We start from the raw sequence: 22188 nt of genomic DNA on the forward strand, positions 1-22188 counted from the left end.
TAGGAAAATGGAAAAGGCTGTCGACGAGGATGGGATTCGAACCCACGCGTGCAGAGCACAATGGATTAGCAGTCCATCGCCTTAACCACTCGGCCACCTCGTCCTATAGTGCTGCAATCTGGACGCGAAGCTAGTAATTATTTAATAATAATCGCCATACCAGCGTGTTGAAGCTTGACCTTTACTTTAAAATGTCTAGGCTATTATAATACTATATAATACGCTTGTTACTGGACACAATGTAACAGTGTTTACACGCACGTCTCATATGTTGGGGGAAAACATTGTAGTTTCAGGACAAGGTTGTACAACGTTTGTTTTATTTAGATTGTGATTGGTTTATCTTGTCTGTCAATCGATTAGTCTGCAGTGTGATTGGTCGAGGGGCGGGTCTCGCGTTGAATGAATACAGGAAGTGAGTGTGGAGAGCAGGGTTGCCATGTCTGCTTATTGTAAGCGGCTTTGGGCTTGTTTTTCTGTAAAGTTGCTTGTAAATATAGGTAGTTACGGGTTGCGTTTTTTTGGGCTTGTTTTGAAAATAGAGTTGCTTATTTATGCTTGCTTCCAATTTATATATATATACTTTTAAACCAGTGGTTCTCAAATATTTTCATAAATGTTTTTGTGCCAGGGAGCATTTGTGTCGTTAGAATGTTTCAAAAATATTCCTTTTTTTAAAAATAGCAGATCTACAAGCATCGTGACGCGTTGTGAGCTTCGGCTATTTTCAAATAGCCGGTAGCATAGTAGTCGCTGGTTGCTTATTTCTCTCTCTAAACTTGGCAACACTGCGTGAGACTGCAAATTGACAGTACGAGCTGCAGAAGAGAAACTCAGGCAGTAAGTTAGACTTCGTGATATTTAATTTGGAGATAGATGTTCTTATTAACTGCGTATAAACATAAGAGGATCGCCATGGAAAGTGTCTGATGATGGGGGTGATTATTCACCAGGGTTATTGTTTATAAAGTTCTCTCATCATTGCTTGCCAGCTGTGAGTTTAGCATGTCTGCTAACGTTAGCCATAATAATATTGTGTGGAAACCAAAAGCAAAACAAGCAATCCTGTTCTGGTGGGATTAGAAGTGCATTTTGGACATGTAGCTTATATAGTGGCTATATGTTTATTATGTTCAATGATTTACAGTAGAAATGCAATAGCTGTCTCGTCTGCCTCCAGCTCATCAAAGGTAACTGTTAGCTTCTTTGTGGAGCAGGTGGTGAATCATAGCATGCCTGTATTCATAGATCAGTGGTTCTCAACCTGTGGGTCGGGACCCATGATTTTGGGGGGGGTCCCCAGATGACAGGGAAGTGACAATTTAATGACTTTTAAGATTGTTTTAATACCTCTTAAAATATATACTATAAAAACTGGTCAAACATTGGCCAAATTGTCAAATAATTTAAGAAAGAGGCAAACAATGTGCGAGGCATTGTGAGCTTGTAGATCTGCTATTTTCAAAATATTTTTCTGCGGAACCGAGTCAAACTAAATGCAATGCCTCAACTCCTACAATTCCATTTGCTTATCAGGGTGGGCGGTCCCCAGTTCAAATGAGATTATTTTGGGGGGTCATGGCCTGAAAAGGTTGAGAACTTAGCTTAGATGAGGTCAGAACCTTTGGCACACACCGTACAATCCTCATTGTTCATTCATCCTTCTGTAACAAATGGACCCGAAAGAGGCAGAGTTTTCTGTGTGGATACACTGAACAACTTTCTATATTTCAGATTTTTGTTTCTCTCTCCCATTGATTGATTGATTGAATACTTGATTAACAGTTAGCTAAAAAGGGATCAGTGGTACATGTTTATACAAAAGGATGCAAAAAAAAAGGTGGTCCTGTGCATTCAATTCATCAAGACACTTTAAAGACATAAAATAATATTCAAAACATATATACTAATATTAATAAAAGAAGAGAAAATGATGTACAGTAAACAGTTGGGGGGGAGTGGGGGGAGGTCATTTCTACTGATAAGTCCCAAACTCGGCTCAAGGCTTAAACTTGTCCACAAGCGACTCAGAGGGTGTTTGCCTTGTACTGCAACCTCTAAGTCACAATTCCTTCCATCGTCTGCTCAACTCATCATGAGATCTAAAAGTCCTATGTGATTGTGTTTAATGGCAATTGTGGAATCATGTGAAACCAAATGCTTGCAGATACAAAGAGGATAGCGCGAGCTGTCAGTTGAGGAGGTGCAATATTGGATTTTAGTTTATGCCGTTAAATAAAATCAAACGGTACTTTTGTTTCTCACGAAGAGGGCTGTCTATGGAAGGAATTGTGTGACCTATAGGTTGCAAACTTGAGGCTAGGCTCAAACTGATGATCATAAGCAAAGTAGCAAACATCACATGTCTAGTGTTGCTGGCTGCTGACTAAAGACATCTGAACCGTCATGTTCTTCATCGTCCCCTTTGACCCCGTGTCCCTCTCCTTGTCTCCTGCACCATCTTCTTCTCCTTCCACTCATCTCTCCCACCCTCCCTCTCTCCCTCTGTTGTGCTTTCAGTTCCTCCTTACCAGTGTTAGACCCAGCCGCCCTGAAGATGGTCGACTCCCAGTACTACCTCCCTAATGACATCGGCATCTCTGCGTTGGACTGCCGCGAGGCCTTCCAACTTCTGTCACCGCGAGAGAAGATGTACTCCCATTACCTGTCCCGCGCAGCATGGTACGATACAGTACATAGCATAAGGAGTGGACTCAGTAACTTAGGGCTGTCTCATCTCTGAATCATTGGGAGATTTGACAACATTTTGCGGTTGCAGATAATGGATCAGTAGTGTATACTTGCAAAAAGTGTAGTTTAATAACAAAATGTATGACATATCTTTAATCATTTGAATAGCTTGTATTTTCTAATGGTAAAATACATTTAGGTGGCTATTTGTCCCTTCTCCCTTTTGTTTTCAGGGCCTCGTTTGAGATTTCATGTGGTATTTCTGCCCTTTTCCCATATACATTCAGGATGTTTCTTAAAGATGATGCTGTAGTTCAGCTTTTGGTGACCTGATGTTGAATCTTTCAACGTTTAACTTTATTATGAATGACTTAAGTTTTGCGATTCTTTTAATATATTATTTAACCATATACATCATTATATACTTCATTTGACCAAGGGGGACCATCCATGGCCCCTTCCTTTTTCCTTTACACCAAATCTCCTTTGTGAAAATAGCCGATCTACAATCTCACAATGCATTGCGTTGTAGATCAGCTATTTCTTCGACCGAATTATCACCTGTTTAGAGACGGGCCCAGAGTAAGGATGTTCAAGTGCTTAATTGACACACTGTGTACATACATGATGTCTTTGTAATTATTATTAAAAAAGTGCCCTATAATGACACGTTTAAATTGTCGATCTAGGTACGGTGGGCTGGCGGTGCTGCTGCAGACTTCACCAGAATCCACCGACATCTTTGTCCTGCTGCAGAGAATCTTTCGCAAACAGACGCCCGCTCAGCTGGAGCAGGTCACCGGGGCAGCCGGACTCAGCCCTGAAGAGTATCAGGTGCGTTGGATCGTAACAAATGTTACCAAATGGAACCCCCTCATGTCTCTGTGAAACAAGACGTTGCACCCGCATGCACCCACATGCAAACATCCAGACACCCGGTACATCAACATGTTTATTCTTGAAAGTGATCATCCATAATGTTAGGACTGTCCCGATTATGACATTTTACTCGACGATTAATTGTCGCTCAAATAATTGCGATTAACCATTTAATTGGCATTTCTGTCGTCAAAAATTACGAATACAAATTCAATTTCTGTTTGGCTTTTAGGCTTCGTAAACTAAAGCTGCACGGGGGCAGATATGACAAATAACTAACAGAATTTAATAACTTTATACTTAAAGAAAAAAGTATTAGTAGTGGAAATAGCTGATCTACAAGCTCAAAACGCATGACGCGTTTTGAGCTAGTAGATCTGCTATTTCCACTTTTTTTGAAAATTTTGAAAATATATGGTAATTTTTCAACATGATGATGAAATGATTATTACGATTATGACGACAAAAAAAAACTATTGAGATTATCTCAAATAATTGTGATTAGGCCATTATGCAATGATTGTGGCAGGCCTTCATAATGTTTGTCTCTCTTGTCTAGGCTTTCTTGGTGTATGCAGCCGGTCTGTACGCCAACATGGGAAACTACAAGTCTTTTGGAGACACCAAGTTCATCCCCAACCTCCCCAAGGTACTGAGGCAGGCTCTAGAGAGGATTCTAACATAGATTATGTACAGTATTATAAGGTAGTTGTAGTGTCAATAAGTCCTATACTTATAAGGCACTACATGGTTGCCAGGCTAAAAAGAAGTTTCGACGTGTGCTCAAGAACTTAATTCCAAACTGTCCACTTAGTTCAAAGGGTTTATTCACCGTCACTGGCAGCATACAAAACATAAAGAAAACTTTAAACTTAAATGCACGGGAATAATAGGCCCACCGTTCTCTCTCAAACACAGTCTAAAACTGTGTGCCTCTGCCACAAGCAACAGCCTGCGCTTGATTGCAGACAGGCTTAAGTATCCAGACACACCTTGAACTTGACCGCGCCCCGCAGACGCAGTGACGTCATAGAAAGGAAAAGACAGAAATCATATGGCTCTAACACACCAGCCCCTAATTGCTACTGGTGGAAAAAAAACAGAGCAATTAAAAACAATTTCACAAAAGAGCCATAAATGAAATCAAAATACAAAACCCTTTCTGGCAATAATACTCAGGCAATATTAATTATTGCAAAAACCCAAAACACAGGTTTAATCTGTACTTTCACACAAAAGGCAGATTTTAGTTATAGGTCTTTCAATTACATTTGTCTTGGTTTGAAGACGAACTGAACGTACGAGACCTTTCTTATCAGGAAAGGTTTGCAGTATTCTTCCAAGCAACCAAGATCCTCTTGGTGCTGAAGAATCCACCACTGCAACGATATCTCCAGGCATAAAACACCTTTTTTCCTTTGTCCATTTTTGTCGCTCTTGCAGTAGCGGTAGGTACTCGTGCACCCATCGCTTCCAAAAGAGATCAGCGATATATTGGTTCTGTCTCCATCTTCTCTTTGCATATTGATCGCCCTTGTCAAACAGTCCTGGTGGAAGAACTGGTTTTCCTTTCATTAGGAGTAGGTGATTTGGTGTCAAAGCCTCTAGGTCATTTGGGTCATCAGAGGGTCTGGTGATGGGGCGATCATTCAGCATAGCTTCAACCTCGCACAACACAGTTTGAAAGCCTTCATCGTCCAGTGTTTGCTGGCGAAGCACAGAACTTAAGATCTTTCTGATCATTCTGATGATGCGTTCCCATACGCCACCGAAATGAGATCCGGCCGGTGGGTTGAAACTCCATTTGATTCCCTTTTGTGCTAGAGATCTTTCGATGAGGGTTTGATCAAAAGAAGCTAAGGCCTCTCTTAGCTCTCTTTCCGTTCCCACGAAGTTGGTACCGTTGTCCGATCTTATGTGAGAAACTTGTCCTCTCCTACAGATGAATCTTCGGAGAGCGTTGATACATGAGCTTGTATCGAGGGAGTAAGCCACTTCCAGATGAACGGCTCTACTTGTCATGCAAGTGAAGATTACTCCGTAGCGCTTTACGATGCTTCGACCTCTTTTCACGTCGATGGGCCCAAAGTAATCGACACCAACGTTAGTGAATGGAGGGAGATCTGGAACAACTCTCTCTGCGGGCAAATCTGCCATTTTTTGTTCACCGGTTTTTCCTCTGTACCGTCTGCAGAATCTGCACCTTGTGGTGATCTTCCTCACTGCAGAATTGGCGTTTGTGATCCAATACTTTTTCCTTACAGTGGAAAGTATATGATTCCTTCCTGCATGACCCAGCCGTTCGTGGAAATGCCGGAGGATAAGGCTCGAGATGTGTTGATCTTTAGATAAGACGAGGGGGTGCTTTAACTCTTCGGGCATAGCCGCTCTATTCAGTCGCCCCCCAACTCTCAGAAGACCTCCATCTAAGATTGGATCCAGCTTGTAGATGGTGCTGCTCTTCTGCACTGCTTTTCCACAGTTTAATGCAGCTATTTCACTCTGAAATCTCTCTTGCTGACAAAAGGAAACGATTGATTCCTCCGCTTCCGAGAGATTGTCAAGCGACACCTTCTGGCATCCTAGGGAAGCTCTCACAGCTTGCATTTCCTTATGCACGTCCAATACGGGTGATCCATTACCACCAGTGCTTACAAGCTGTAGCCGTTTTCTTTCCCTACCCAGGCTTAGCAGGACCTCCTTCAGCTTAAGGATCCAGGCAACTGCAACCTTTAATCTCTGCCAGTCAGAGTAATAGGCTATCAGTTGGTGAGTAGCGTTTACCGCATCAACAACGGTTGCATTCACCAAGAGGTTTCGCTTAACCTCTGGGTCGTCAGCAGTGATGTAGACGTCCACGGGAGCTTCTGGCCACCTTTCCTTAGGCTGCCATAGAAACGTTGGGCTCCCAATCCATTTCTGTTTGACCAGGTCTTCTGCCTTCAATCCTCTAGAAGCATCGTCGGCAGGGTTTTGTGATGTGGGGATGTATCGCCACTGTGACACATCCGAGTGGTCCCGTATAGTTGTTACCCTGTTTGCAACAAACGTTTGGAACCTCTTGTCTTCATTTTTAATGTACTTTAGGACTGATGTGCTATCTGTCCAAAAGACGGATTTCCTCAGTGGAAGCTGTAGCTCTGTCTGAAGCATTTTATCCACTCTAACAGCGACAACGGCGGCTGTGAGTTCTAGGCGGGGTATGGTAACAGGCTTCAGTGGAGCCACTCTGGCTTTTCCAAACAGGAAAGCGACATGAACAACCTTCTCCTCGTTCTCCATTCTGAGGTAGGTGACGGTACCATAAGCGCTTTCACTAGCATCGGAGAAATGGTGCAATTGAGCAGTTGCAATACCTCCGAAATCCTTGGGCTGCAAGCAACGACAGATCTTGAAATCTGCCACTTTCTCAAGATCTGCTAGCCACCTGTTCCACTTGTGCTGGAAGGCCTGAGGTATTGAGTCGTCCCAATCACACTTCAGTCGGCATAACTCCTGCAACAACAGCTTGGCAGGGAGTATGAGTGGTGCTAGGAATCCTAACGGATCATAGACAGAACTGATGATGGATAGCATGCCACGCTTGGTGTGGGGCTTCTCCTTGACCTTTAGCTTGAAAGTGAAGGTGTCGGTCTCAATGCACCACTGAAGACCTAAAGCTCTCTCCATTGGCAGCTTATCTCTGTCCAGATCCAGTTCATACAGGTTTTTTGATTTGTGTTCTTCTGGAATGCCTTGGAGCACCTTCCTGCTGTTACTGATCCATTTTGTAAGGTTGAAACCTCCTTTCTGGCAGACAGACATGAGTTCCGTAATCAAGAGGACAGCATCCTCGTCAGAGGGCAGGCTTTTCAGAAGGTCATCCATGTAGAAGTTTCTGTTAATGGTGTCCGTTACTTCTACTGGAAAGCTGTGCTTGTTGTCCTCGGCAGTCTTTCTAAGAGCAAAGCATGCGCAGCTGGGTGACGATACTGCTCCAAACAAATGGACAGTCATGCGATGCTCTACAAGATTCTGCCTTAGGTCCCCTTCAGGCCACCACAGGAATCTCAAGAAATCCCTGTGCTCCTCTGCCACTTTGACTTGGTGGAACATAGCCTCTATGTCTGCCATTACTGCCACAAACTCCTGTCTGAACCGTAGAAGAACTCCTACCAAGGAGTTGGTTAGGTTTGGGCCTTGCAGAAGTTGACTGTTGAGTGAGACCCCTTTGAACTCTGCTCCACAGTCAAACACCACCCGTAGCTTGCCCTTCCTAGGGTGGTACACACCATGGTGGGGTATATACCACACCCTTCCCTCCTGTGGTTCCAACTGATGGTGTGGCACTTGCTCAGCATAACCTTTGTTGATGACATCAGTGAGAAAACGTGTGTACTCACTGTGAAACTCTTTATTCCTCTGCAGTTTCCTTTCCAGGCCACGAATACGTTGCTTGGCAACGCAGAGGTTATTTGGCAAGGTAATGTCTTCTGACTTGAAAGGCAACTTCATTTGATAATGACCATCTTGTAGCTGAACAGAGCTCTCCACAAGTTCCATATACTTCCTTTCCTCTCTTGACATCTCCTCTTCGTCTTTAGACGTCCTCTCATTGAAATCATGATTGTACTGGTTAATGAGCAGTTCCTCCAACCTGTTTACAACTGTGCGATTGACAGTAACTGTGGGGCAGCCGCTCCCACTTTGCATTTTATTCTGCAATGGACCATTGATTACCCATCCTAGTAGGGTTCTGACAGCATACGGTCCATCCCCATGGCTGTTAATCACCTCCCACGGTTCCATTAACTTGGAGGCATTGGTACCAATTAACAGGTCCACAGTAGCTGCTATTCGAGGGATCTGGATACCTTGGAGGTAAGGCCACTTATCCAGCTCCTCTTCACTGATCAGGTTGTCAGTAGACACAGGCATTTCCCTTTGGGTGAATACGTCAGGAAGCTCAAAGAACTGATTGCCAGTCAATTCTGAGATTTCCAGGCCATTAATAATGCAGCTCGGCACGGTCTTGCTATGAGCCATGGTGCGCAGATGGATCTTCGCTCTTCGGCCTTCTATGTTTAACTTATTCACCAGCTGTTCGGAACAGAAAGTACCTGTGCTTCCTGGGTCCAGAAAAGCATAAGTCTGGACCACCTTGCTGCCCTTGGAGCACTTAACTTGTACGGGCAAGATGGGGAGTATGCCGTTGTTGCCAGCCCCTGTATGGCCACAAGTAGATGATGTAGCGCAGCTCTCTGATTTTATTTTGGGCGCTTCAATACCTCCAAGGCTCCCCATTTCCTTCCTCTCAATATGTAGCACACTGGGATGTGTTTTGCTGCAGTGCGAACAAGTAATGCGCCTGTCGCAATACTTGCTTATGTGCCCTGTGCACAGGCACCCAAAACACAGGCCCTTCTCCTTTAGAAAGTCCAGCTTCTCTCTGTGTGCCTTCTTTCCCAGTTGTTGACATTGATCCACAGCATGTCCACGTGTGCAATACAAGCAGGTTCCAGGGATTGTCTTTTTGTAGGAGATACTCTTGCTCTGAAACGTATTCTGGTGTGGCTCTGATTTTGACTCGTCGTCAGCAACTGCCACATGAGTTGCAAAACTATTTCTTTTGAACTGAGATTTTATTTGAGGTTGAGGCTTGGTTTTGATTCCTCCTTTTACCAGAGGAGTGTCTTGGATGTCACCAAAGACCGGATCGGAAGTAATCTTGACCTGTTGTTCGATAAATTTCACAATGTCTCTGAAAGAAGCTCTTCGTCTTTGCTTGTCAATAATGTCGTATGCCTTGCATCGCCACTGCTCCCTGAGCTTGTATGGGAGTTTCTGTACGAGAGCTTTCATGTTAGCCGGCACGTTTAGCTCCTCCAAATACTGTAGCTCCCCCATGGCATTAGAACATTGACGCAAGTACAGTGCGTAGGCTTGAAGACCTTTTGCATCTTCTGCCTTGACATTTGGCCAAGCCATGATTTTGTCCATGTAAGCTGCTGTTACTTTTATCGGATTTCCAAAGTGCTCCTCGAGTAGGTCTTTAGCCTGAACGTAACCTCTCGCAGGGGGCATATGAAGGCAACTGCGTACCAGGTCCCTTGACTGTCCCTTAGTAAACTGCTCCAGGTAATACAAACAGTCACCCTGGTCACTGGTTTTAGCCTCCACACAATGCTCAAAGGCCTTTATGAATGAACGAAACTTTAAGGGATCCCCATCAAACTCTGGAATTTGCCTGCGTGGTAGGAAGTGAGAGGCTTGTGTTTGCACTAGGAGTGACATCATTTCATTTTGTCTTTGAAAGAGATCTCCTGAAGGTTGGTTGTAGGTTGGAGATGATGATAGAGTTGCATGGGGTGATTTTTGCCTTGTTTTCCTTTCCACAGGCCCCCAAGTAGATGTGCGAAATGGTGGTTTGTTTTGTCGAGGGTTGAAACGATCCTTATCTTTGTGATGCTCGGATGTGACGGACATTAGTGGTGGCTGAAGCTGTTGTGAGGACTGCTGTAGGCCAAGAGTAGGCACTGTTTTAGGTTTAGCACCTTTCCTAAAATAGGACTCCATGCCATCAGATTTCCTGCCAGTAACACTGCTACTGGCCTGCCGGAAAACTGTTATTTTAGCATCAGAGGCTGCTATTTGAGCGTTCAGCTCCAGCTGCTCCTTTTTCCTCCTCAGAGCCTCAGTCTCTTCCTCCTGTGTTCTCCTCAGAGCCTCAGCCTGTTCCTCCACTGCATGCACCTCCTTTAGCGCAGCAGCACGAGCCACTAGTGCGGCCCTTTCCGCCTCTGCTTTTATGCGTGCAGAAGAGGTGGATGATCTTATGCTCGACCTTGAAGCGGTGGATTTATGGTGTTTTGAATGTGCTTTGGAAGTAACGGACGGGACATTTGAAATGCTGTCATGGGGCTCAATAGTAACCTCATCAACATTTCCACCATCATTGATGGCCACAAAACACTCATTTGCATTTTTACCATTGCCGGCGGCAACAAAACCCTCATTGTTCACCTCATCATTGTCATCATCATCACCAAAATCACCATAATCATCATCATCATCACCGTCACCAGGGGAACCTTGTACCTTGCATGTGAACCTGCCTTCATTCACAGCCTCAATAAAACCATCAAAATTCAACATTTTTGCATCATACCATGTTTGGTGTCTCTTTGCTTCAGCCTCAGGCAGCAAACCCATTAAAGTACCTTGAACATTTTTGGCTTCACCATATAAACCCATAAATGATGTGCGAAATATATCATTTGCCTCATTTGCATTTTGCTCCTTAAACAAGGCAATGATGTCTTCCTTAATTTTCAAAAGTTTATTCAGTTTAGCCTTTCGCTCCTTCTCCAAACCATCAATTTTCTCCAACCACGCTTTGGGTGTAATTTTTACCTTGCGTTTCCCCAAAGCCCCATCCCCACCAACCTCATGTTCCACCTCTCCATCAGCGCAGGCTTGCGCCGCCATAATAAATAAATAAATAAAGTCAATGCTCCGTGCTCCACCCGCAATACAGTCTTGATCCAAACAATACGCCTTAACGCGCAAAGTCTTTTTTAAGGCGCTTGTAACCAATGCATTGGGTTTGTTTGTTAGTGTGCACACATTTTTACAATGGCCATTGTTTTATTGTTTTATCGGCGCTGCGCCGCTAATCGTACTACTAACCAACACACTGACGTCCGTCAGTGTACGAGATGGTGGTGTAGGTCGGAGATGGTGCGCACCCGACGTGCGGTCCGTCCCGTCGCGCTCACCGCTGGGCTGGCTGTTGCTGGCGTGCGGTGTCGTCTGTCGGATGTCCCCGGTTCGCTCCTGTAGCTCCGGGTGGCGATCCCCGCAGTACAGCACCTCGCAGCTGACCGCCCGCTGATGGCCCGCCGCTGATCGTCCGCCGTGGGTCCCCGTCTCCGCCGTGGCTCCGTCGCCGGGCGCCTCCGTTCACACAAACACACACGGCCAGTCCGTGCGCGTTCTTAACAAGCCTCGCTGATGTGATTTGCTCCCAATAAACAAATCACCCCGAACTGAGGCAGTTTTAGACCTAAATGTAGTGTCAATAAGTCCTATACTTATAAGGCACTACATGGTTGCCAGGCTAAAAAGAAGTTTCGACGTGTGCTCAAGAACTTAATTCCAAACTGTCCACTTAGTTCAAAGGGTTTATTCACCGTCACTGGCAGCATACAAAACATAAAGAAAACTTTAAACTTAAATGCACGGGAATAATAGGCCCACCGTTCTCTCTCAAACACAGTCTAAAACTGTGTGCCTCTGCCACAAGCAACAGCCTGCGCTTGATTGCAGACAGGCTTAAGTATCCAGACACACCTTGAACTTGACCGCGCCCCGCAGACGCAGTGACGTCATAGAAAGGAAAAGACAGAAATCATATGGCTCTAACAGTAGTACTATTTTTGCATTGCGTGTCTCTTTCCTTACGTGTGTGATTTGTGTGCACAACCCAGGACAAGCTGAAAGCTCTGGTGTGGGCCAGCCAGGCATTTCAGGAGCAGCCCAGTGAGATGGAGGCTCTGTGGGAAAAATGTGCCTGCCTCCTCTACTCGTTAGAAACCCGACAGAAACAGCTGGGCCTGGGGGACAAGGTAACAGCTTAATGAATGTCACTGTGTGTGAGTGATTATTAATAAGCTATATTTAAGGGTAGGGTAAGTGATTTTCTTTGGTTAAAATAAGTATTAAATGGCTCTGCATTCTGGTGGTACTCATTACTATATAGACTGTTTGTTCAATAACGGGAGTCTCCACTTCTCTCCAGCTCTTTATTGAACAATGAATGCATTTGCAGGTCGTGATACCAATTTTATCCAATAAGGATGGAGAACTCAGGCAGGATACAAATTAAACAAGTGGATTTGGAAGTAATGACACAAAGAAATGAGCTGACAAAATTGGAACTGGAACACTACAAAATGTGTAACCCAACTGAAAATGTATTTTCTGTTTATTAAATAGCTGGAGAGACGGGGAGACTCCTGTTACTGAACAAACACTATAGGAATGATTACCATCACAATAGTGCTTTAACCTTTTAACAAATGTTTTGTTTTAACCAAAAAATATCACTAACCCAAAAGATGTATTCCAACTACCTGGTATGGTTACTAACGTCTTCTTCCTCTTGTGTGATGCAGGGCATTACCACCTATTTCTCAGGGAACTGTGTTTTGGAGGACGCCGAGCTGGCCCAAAAGTTCCTCGACTCACAGGTCAGCAGCCAGCAAGCCCTTTACATCCTACCGGGTCTCTCTGAATAGTCACTCCTTACACCACAGCCAAATTCAAGACACATTTTGCGAAAGGAACTCTCTTTTCTTTTCAACCTGACAAAGCATGTCCGCATCCACAGCCTCATACTGAATAGAATGTCGACCACAGAACACAATGCACCCCCGAATTCAACTGCAGACCACTTCTGGTCTCTCCTTTCAGTTAAGACGGGTGGGCAAGCTTTTCGGGTACAGGATAACTTGGTCGTTTTCCAAGGGCTAGCGTGATCACCCAGTGCCAGACAGTGAAAACCACCGTTGCTTTTACGTCTCATTGTAGGCTGCCAATCAGAACAATGCAAGCATTGAACAAGTCAATAATTAGTAAAAACAAACAAGTATCATCGATACGACGGCCTGAGTATCACGATACACTATCGGGAAATAAAATATCGCGGTATATCGCCATATCGATAATATTGCCCAACCCTATCAAAAAGAGGTGGTTGCTCAGCCCAGCTCTGAGTTAAGAAATATCTCATCCAGCTAGCCAAGCACTAGCCTAGATATGCTTTGACTAAATAGATTTACAGAACAAATTTCCTCGACTGCCAAGACGAAACGGAAGTGGCGGGAGGCGGGCACCTGCTTTACAGTCTGTTGTGCAGACTGTTTGGCGGAATTATTTCTAAATTGTGTGAGCCAGCAGTCTGTCTCGAGATACTACCATCCCACGGACACCCAAAGGCTTCTTTGTAGAACTTGTTTTTGGTCATCCATGACGATCGAGAAATCCCAACGCTTTCTCCCACCTTTTGTTCTTGTCATGTCATTCTCCTTGTATTATTTCTTCTTTAAAAATGTTTTGTTCTGTCTCTAGAACCTGTCTGCCTACAACACCCGTCTGTTCAAGAGGGAGAATGGAGGAAAGGCTTGCTACGAGGTGCGCCTGGCATCGGCTGTCAAAAAAGGTCAGGGTGTTTTTTTATCTTATGTTTGTTGCACAAATAACCCTGGCATCCCTATTTTAGCCATGTCTTTATGTCTTTATAAAAGAAAACAGCAGATCAAGCTCCACAACGTGTTGCCCTGGGATGCGTTGTGAGCTTGTAGATCTGCTATTTTCGTGTGACACCATCGTTGGTATGAAATAGGGTTTTTGTGATTGATTGATTGAATACTTTATTAGCGGTTTGCAGAAAAAAGCACAGGAAAGTACAGTTCAATACAAGGTCAGCTAAAACCCAAGAAAGCCTATGGCTTGTTTCCATTGGGGTCCTTTGTACTCAATTCATAGAGAATTGAGTACAAAGAGTACATGATTAAGTGGTACTTAAAGAGTGGTTGATTAAGTCAGCCAGACTCAGCATAATAATTGCAGTCATCTGCATTGAATAAGAACTGTGTATATGTACAATTTGTCTGACTTCATTTTTATACGTTTTGTTCTACTGGTCAAAGACGTACATTTTTCAGTCAAGCCACTTGTTTTATGTCCTCCTTTTAACTTCTGAGGTCAGAAGTCTGCGATTCCTGAGATTCCTCAGAAGAGACTGTGTGGCACGAAACTTTACCACTTCAAAATCTTTTTAACGGGAGCCATTTGTTTGGCAGATATTTCTGTTTCTATGTCATGATGTATTCTTGGATCAAGCACGCATCCAACTTGGTTTTGGGATGTGCATGTCTTTTTGATCTCTTGTTTTAACCTCTGTAATGGTCTTTTTTTTTCTTTTCATTTTTGTTTCTCTAATTAGAAATGTTTTCCCACCTTTTTGTGTGTTTGTGAAAACACATTTGATCCTGGTTTTAAAGGATCAGTATAACATGTTATTACTAGTAGTACTGTAGAAGTAGCTGTGGTCGGAGAAGTTGTCCAGTATGGGATATTGACCACATTTTGACCCCTCTGAAGGAGAAACATTTCACAATGAGACACGTTAACGAATACCAAAATCATCATTTGTGAATACTTTATAATTCCATAACAAACAAAAAAAAGGTTTCTTCTGGGAGTTTCCCCTAAATACGTAGATGAAGGATAAAATATTATGTTGAACTGAATGGCAAATAACTCATCCCCCAGTTTTCAGTGGTCTTTTGGGGTTTAGCTTTGTTGAGACTGCTGTAAGCTAATATCTGCTATATCGTTCTACAGACTGCGCGACAGAGGGGGAATGTGCGTCGCGCTGCGGCAACTTCACGTTCGAGGGCAAGGAGTTCCAGGTGAAGAGAGGCGACTACGCTCCTCTCATGGAGAAGGTCAGCCACTACCTCCAACAAGCACAGGTTAGTGAAGGAGCAGGGGTAAAATATTCCTTTTTTTTTAGAGGCAAAGTTAAATCACTGTTCACAATCAATGCTGAAAGCGACGGATGCAAGCGGTTGTGACTCTGTGATTGGTTGACAGGCCCACTCCGCCAACGACAACCAGCGGCGGATGTTGGAGGAGTACTGCCGCAGTTTCACCTTCGGCTCGGTGGACGCCCACAAGGAGGGCTCCCGCTACTGGATCAAAGATAAGGGACCAATCGTAGAGAGGTAAAGTTTGCAATATTTTCTGTAATTAATGCATCCCCCATTTAAGTAGCAGTGTTATTCCCCCTAAACAAGATTTCTAAATGTGGTGGTCTTGAACAAATAGAACATGCATAATTGTCCATACGCTGGACAGAGTCTGCACACTGCTGCTCTCTGAGGTGTTTATTGTCACCAACAGATCAACATTTGGATACTGTATGGATCAAAAGTTTGGATCTATATTGATGAGATCCTAAATCTTCTAATATGTTCTCTTATCCTCCATCTGTTCTTCTCAGCTACATAGGTTTCATAGAGAGCTACAGGGACCCGTTTGGCTCCAGAGGAGAGTTTGAAGGTAACTTCTGTTTAGTTTTTTCCAAAATGTTTAGGAACGGTAATATTAAGTTTTCTCTTGCCACTCTAAACACATTAATCGTGGTTAGAAGGATCTTTTACGATGCTGGCAAATTATCTGCAAATATTTTGGTGACTAGATGTTCGTATGCAAAAAATAGATGGCATTTTCTACATACTTTTACTAAGTATGTGCAGGATTCAAAATGATGAATCTGCACTTTGATTTGCAGGACCACTATATTTGCAGTTGGTGTCACATAGCCAGATGATCGGAGATCTCGGCTTACTGGTACAGCTGGGGACATCTAAATTCAGACATATAGGCTAGAATATTGTAGAAAACCATTAAGTCACCGTAAAGTATTTCAATTGGTTTTGAAATGCAGGTTTTTTCACATGGTTTCCACTCCGTTTTATCCTATTCATTGAATTTAAATGTCACCAGATGAGTAGGCGGAGATCTCGTGAGGCTTTATCGGAGTCCCCGAGATTAGATGGATTGGGTAGGAGCTGTGCAGTTCACTTGTTCTTTTGAATGTGTTCTTTTGAAGTGAAGTTGAAAGTTGAAGCAGATGTTCGTGTACTGTGAATGGCAAAATAAAGAGGGCACTGGCCATTGTGTCCCTGACTTGTTATCAGGTAGTGTTGTTATATGGATGCATCTCCTACATCATTTCACCATTAAGTGTGTACCTTTTTAGTTATAGATCATAGTACTACCTCCTTAAGGTTCTTGTAGAGCTAGACAGATACATCGGTCTGGCCCATATATCAGCCATTATTTGAATGAATCGGTATTGGCAATTATGCAGCCGATGTGTCCTGATCTTTAACCACTTTCAACCTATCGTCCATAATTTATGCATGTTATAGGTTTGAATATGTTTGAATAGGCTAAAGTGGTCAAATAAAATAACATTCAGTTCATGTTTTTTCTTTAAATGTGGCCTGCATTGGGCTCCAACTGTGAGAAAACTGAACTCTGCTGAACAGCGGTGACACTTAATCCTTTTGATAACCAATCTTTTACTATTTTTACCAAATGAGCGCATTGGCCATGCTGATCAGACAGGGCTGTCATGTTTCTATGAGATGCTGTGTTAATGGCATATGGTGCATTGCCATGGAAAATGAGTCACCCAAGGGACGAGTCATCTACTGAAAACGGTTCAATCCAAATACTTGAACTGTTACACAGAAAACCACTAAATACAATATCCCACTGTGCTACCAGGGTTCGTGGCTGTGGTGAACAAGGCTATGAGCGAGCGTTTCGCCAAGCTGGTGAGTTCTGCGGAGGTACTGCTCCCCGAGCTGCCCTGGCCCAGAGACTACGAGAAAGACACCTTCCTCAAGCCGGACTTCACCTCGCTCGACGTACTCACCTTCGCAGGCAGTGGAATACCTGCTGGCATCAACATCCCCAACTGTACGTATTAGATGCACATCACACCACCACAGTCTAGTTTCTTGGCTCAATCTTCAGTTTTTCTTAGTCTTGCCCTCTGCTGTGTCTGAGATAACAGTGTGTGTGTGTCTGTGTGTGTGCATGTGTAGACGATGACATCAGACAGTCGGAGGGCTTTAAGAATGTGTCGCTTGGCAACGTGCTGGCTGTAGCCTACGCGACACAAAAGGACAAACTCACTTTCTTGGAGGAGGACGACAAGGTGTGATGTGCACACGCATACATACACACACGGCACATTATGCATTCAATCCCCAAATTACGTCTCAGAGAAATTGTTACCGCCGGTAGCACACCCACTCGAATGAATCCATTCATGTTGTGTGTCTGTATTTGTGTGTGTTTCAGGATGTGTATATTAAGTGGAAAGGCCCATCGTTTGAGGTGCAGGTTGGACTCCATGAGCTGCTCGGTCATGGCAGTGGTAAACTGTTTGTCAAGGTCAGTAGCATAGTCAAGGACTCACAATAAACCTGGAATTTCCTGCTATTTTCCTGCGCTTTAGAATGTTCACTTTATTGCCACACATGCAGCCACTTAAGTGGTGGTGATATTCATATACATAGCTTACTGTGTGTATATATATCTGTGTGTCTGTGGCCGTTTTGTTTTATTATTCCTCTTTATTACTACTATTTCACCGTTGTATCTTATTCTTATTTTCTTTAAGTACAAGAACGTCACTGCCTATTTTGCTATGAATTGTATTGTATGTGAATGTGACAATAAGCACTTTGAACCCTCAGCAAATCCATTATTAGAAGAACTGCAATTAGTGAAAGTATGAGCCAACAACCGTGCACACTTTTTGACACATCAGTGAAGTAGATAAAAAACAGCTTTTTCTTTTTCCTTTTGAGTTGACTCGTGAGAAACTTTGGTAAGCTGTCACAAGGGTGCACACTAACGGGTTCGTCCTCTCTGTCCCCTCTGTTTCTCTGTTTAGGACGACAAGGGCAAGTTCAACTTTGACCAGACGAAGGTTACCAACCCAGAGACAGGACAACTGGTCAGTTTGTGTGTGTGTGAGAGAGAGAGAGAGAAGGCTGTGAGTTGGTGCATGTTTTTTTGACCTCCTGTGTACATATTGCATTACAAAAGCACTGACTTCAGCCCGGGCGGCTGGCGTAGCGGTCCCGGGCTCCTAGGCTCAATGTAGCGTGACATCGAGTCGCGGGTTCGAGTCCCGATCCGGACGGCCTTTCCTTCCCCATCTCTCCCTCCCCATTTCCTGTCAAACTACTGTCCTATCAATAAAGGCATAAAGAGCCCAAAAATGTATCTTAAAAAAAAGGTAGGTGTGGAAAATCACCAACATGACTGGCAAAATTGGTAGCTTTTTATGGGTGCATGTACCGTATGTTGTTTTAGTTCTTAACCTGCCAACCCTCTCTGTCTGGCTTCCCTCCCCTGAACACAGCTAATTGTGTTTGTCGGTTGCACAAGCCGGTTGCACAACAGTGGTATAAAACCCCTAGACTCTGTGGTGGTGCGCATGTACTTTACTCCTGCGCCGCCCGTGTGTGGTTTTTCTTGTGTTAAATTTGTCTTTGTCGTCTGTGTGTGTTCGGAGCTAATCGCGGTCAGTGCCAAATTTCTTGTCCCCGCTGCCAGTAGGCCAAATACCTCCACTAATTTCTTTTCGCATATGTTTTATACTTTAAAAAAATATATGTACTTAACTTGAATGTTATAATTGGTTAATGGGGCTCTGATCAGACCGAAACCTTGCCCTAATTGGGAGTCATGCGTATCATTACTGACTGTTGTCACGGATGACTTGACATCGCAGGCTGACCATATGTAGTCCGACATCCACATTGGAGCCATGCTGTTCCCATGTGGATCAAACCTGAGGAAAGTCTACACAACATTAATAAAACTTCTCTTGAACGTGGCAGTGCGTCTTTCTAGATTGATCTCACCCATGTGGATCCCAAAATTCACATAATTTACTTTTTCTCTTTTTTGTATTGCAGGTGTCGAGCTGGTATAAAGGCAGTGAGACGTGGGACAGCAAGTTCTCCACCATCGCCTCGACCTACGAAGAATGCCGTGCAGAGTGTGTGGGCCTCTACCTGTGCCTGAACAAGGAAGTGCTCAGGTATGTGTCCGCAGGCTGCTCTTTGGCCGTTGTTAAAGTCCACCACCTTTCCTTTTGATTTACACAGTTCATCATAGGCTGCATTCACTTGTCCCTGCACTCTCTTTTTATCTTCCATGTTCTTTATTTCTCCCCATCTTAACCCATTAAGACCTGAGGCCGATTCTACAAATGTCTTCTAAAACGTTTTTCTGAAAAACTTATGTCACTATATCAGTGGTGCTCAAACTATTTCATGTCAAGGACCCCCAAAATTGTGTGTTTGGCCGCCAACCCCCCCCCACCTCTCTCTCTAAAATCACAAAGATGCTTTCCCGGTTTTAATGGGTTAATGTTTTGCTCCAGTCTCATTCGTTTGCTCTCATTCTTTTCTCTGTTACGGTTTTCCTGTTTTACTCCATCTTCACCCCCCCCCTCCTCCCTCTCTCTCTCTCTTTCTCTCAGTGAAAGATTGCTTTATGGCTTTTCTGTCCAGCAATATGTATGTAGGTGTTACTGTCTCAAGCGGCCATCTGGGTGCTAGCGTGGCGCCAGGCCTAATGATGAATGGCGTGTGTATGGTTCTAGTTTTATGGGGGAATGGGGTGGGGGGGTGTTCGATGCCTCAGCTTTTGACATCCCACCCCTCTGATCATTCATTTTTATGGCCCTGGGGGATAGGTTTAATCACTGCTTCTGGTCAGACTAAATTAAATACATGCATTTTCTTTTGGGATAATGTAGAATGTCTTTATGTTTGATATTTTTATTTATTTATCACAATTTAATTAATGTGTCAATTTAGTTAATGTGTTAATGTTTGTTAATTAAATGAACCCTGACGTCCCTGATTTTGGACACATTTTCAAACATTTAAAATGCACCCCTCCCCCAAATTCCCCCCTATAAAAAGCTCCTCACGCATCGATGCGCTGTGAGCTTGTAGATTGTCTGATCTGCTATTTGTCGTATATCGAAGTATATAGGGCTTTAAGTGGTTATGAAAATGCATGTTTTCTTTACGAATCGAACCCTGGACGTGTGTGTTCCAGCATCTTCGGTTATGAGGGCCAGGATGCCGAGGATGTGGTGTACGTCAATTGGCTGAACATGGTCAGAGCCGGACTACTGGGCCTGGAGTTCTACACACCAGAGAGCCAGAGCTGGAGACAGGTAATTCTGTCCCTCTCTCTCTCTCTCTCAAGCTATATCTCTCTGTCTATCTCCAAAAACAAATAAACAATAGTGATATTTTCTCTGAAAACTACATTAACATTTGTCAGGAAATTAAAACATCTGTCGTTCTCTCTGTCTCTTTCTCTCAGTCTCTCTCCTGTTCTCTCTCTCATGCTCTCACTGTCCCGATTTGGGCTGATATGCAGCTTAGATTTCTCTACAATTGTATTAAGTCTCTTTTAAAAGCGGTAGTCATACAGTATTCTTCGCCATCTCACTTAATCTCTCTCTCTCACGGTCACGCTTCACTTGGGCTATTTAACAACACGTCATAACCACGAATAATCACCTTCATTAATGTAAAGCTGTTCAGAGAGCGACAGCATTACAAAGTGCTTTCCAAACAACCGCACGACACATGGTCTAAACTCTGTGTATTTATTACATTGGGACCGTCCCAGTTTACACTGGTGATCTTTTTTTTTAAATAGTCTGAGCGCTTAAGTCTGTCATGCTGTGTTTATACCACTTATGGAATATGCATTATGTTGTGTGTGTGTGTGTGTGTGTACTGTGTATGTGTGTGTGGTTATCAGGCCCACATGCAGGCACGTTTTGTGATCCTGCGGGTGTTGCTGGAGGCCGGTGAAGGCCTGGTGAAATTGGAGGAGGTGACGGGACTGGACGGCCGGCCGGACGCGCGGATCACCCTAGACCGCAGCAAGATCCACACCGTGGGCAAGGACGCCATCCGCAGGTTCCTCTGCAAACTGCAGGTGCGTCTAAGGAAAATATCAGTCAGTAATACACGGCAGGCTTTTGAGGGCACCTCCCTCCCACTTAACATGTTTTTGTTTTAGATATTTTTTATGTCTTTCATGATGTATTTAGATTATGTACTATTCATAGAGGTTCATGGGATGTGTTCCGTCCAGGATCCTTAGTGTCCCTATTCTGGGGTGAACAGTCGGCAAAAATAGCAGATCTTGCAACACGTTGTGAGCGTGTACATCTGCTATTTTTGGCAAAGAGATTTTATATAGAGGGAAAACATGAGGGGCTTAGTCCGTGGGGGACTCCAGCCAACGAAATATATAGGGTTAAGTGATTCACAAATGCATACAAATATGTCTTATGTACAGTATGCGAAAGAGTGGAGTGAACAGCAGAATTGACATGGCTTCTTACTGCTCCCAATGGAACTTTGGATTTGTAAGCAGTAAAAAATGCAGAGTTAAGCAGATATTCCACTTTTTCCATAATCATGTGATTTCAAAATTATACCCTTCGTCGCAAGGGCGTATCGTCATAGAGGCCAATGGGGCCATGGCCCGGTCTGGAAAACTCTGCTCCCCCAGGGGAAACAAAACAAAAAATCAACATAACAACATTAGCACCCCATCACCCATTCTGTTGTAGCCAACCACAGAAATTCGCCTTTGTTTTCAAATCGGGCTTATTTGCATTCGGCCGGATTGTTAATGGATGGCCATTAAAAACCGGTTTCCCCGTCAAACCACCGTTGCGCGAGCCCCCCCCCCGCCGGCCCGCGAGGGGGGTTTAAGAATCTGGCCCGGTCCACGTTAGAACCCACCATACGCTACTGCTTCGTCGCCAAAACCAACCGAGAATCTCATTCCAAGTTCTACTACAATATATTTTAGAGCTCTGAAATATTGTTTTATGGTGAGAGGAACTACTGTTAACTTATTGAAAACACAGAAACATGTACTATCTCCATGTTCTGTCTTTATTTACTGAAATCTGATTTTTGAATCTCA

General features: G+C 43.9%; 1 protein-coding gene across 3 annotated transcripts in view; it reads left to right on the forward strand.

Annotated features, from left to right (window-relative positions):
- dpp3 (dipeptidyl-peptidase 3) overlaps positions 1-22188 on the forward strand; it is a 26989-nt gene continuing 4801 nt past the window's right edge. The window contains exons 1-17 of one of the 3 annotated variants that reach the window (XM_084073211.1): positions 1-133; positions 2521-2682; positions 3381-3525; positions 4130-4219; positions 12039-12176; positions 12726-12800; positions 13681-13771; positions 14959-15089; positions 15211-15341; positions 15620-15678; positions 16915-17109; positions 17238-17350; positions 17497-17589; positions 18095-18157; positions 19128-19252; positions 20284-20404; positions 21004-21183. In XM_084073211.1, coding sequence (XP_083929337.1) covers positions 30-133; positions 2521-2682; positions 3381-3525; positions 4130-4219; positions 12039-12176; positions 12726-12800; positions 13681-13771; positions 14959-15089; positions 15211-15341; positions 15620-15678; positions 16915-17109; positions 17238-17350; positions 17497-17589; positions 18095-18157; positions 19128-19252; positions 20284-20404; positions 21004-21183 — 2016 coding nt within the window. In that variant the 5' untranslated portion in view covers positions 1-29. Of the gene's footprint in view, positions 134-780; positions 841-1171; positions 1191-2520; positions 2683-3380; positions 3526-4129; positions 4220-12038; positions 12177-12725; positions 12801-13680; positions 13772-14958; positions 15090-15210; positions 15342-15619; positions 15679-16914; positions 17110-17237; positions 17351-17496; positions 17590-18094; positions 18158-19127; positions 19253-20283; positions 20405-21003; positions 21184-22188 lie in introns of those variants that run through there. The other 2 variants (XM_084073212.1, XM_084073213.1) reach the window with 2 other exon arrangements.

This window comes from Gymnoscopelus microlampas (assembly GCF_963454915.1).
Source record: "Gymnoscopelus microlampas genome assembly, chromosome: 12".
Taxonomy (NCBI): Eukaryota; Metazoa; Chordata; class Actinopteri; order Myctophiformes; family Myctophidae; genus Gymnoscopelus; species Gymnoscopelus microlampas.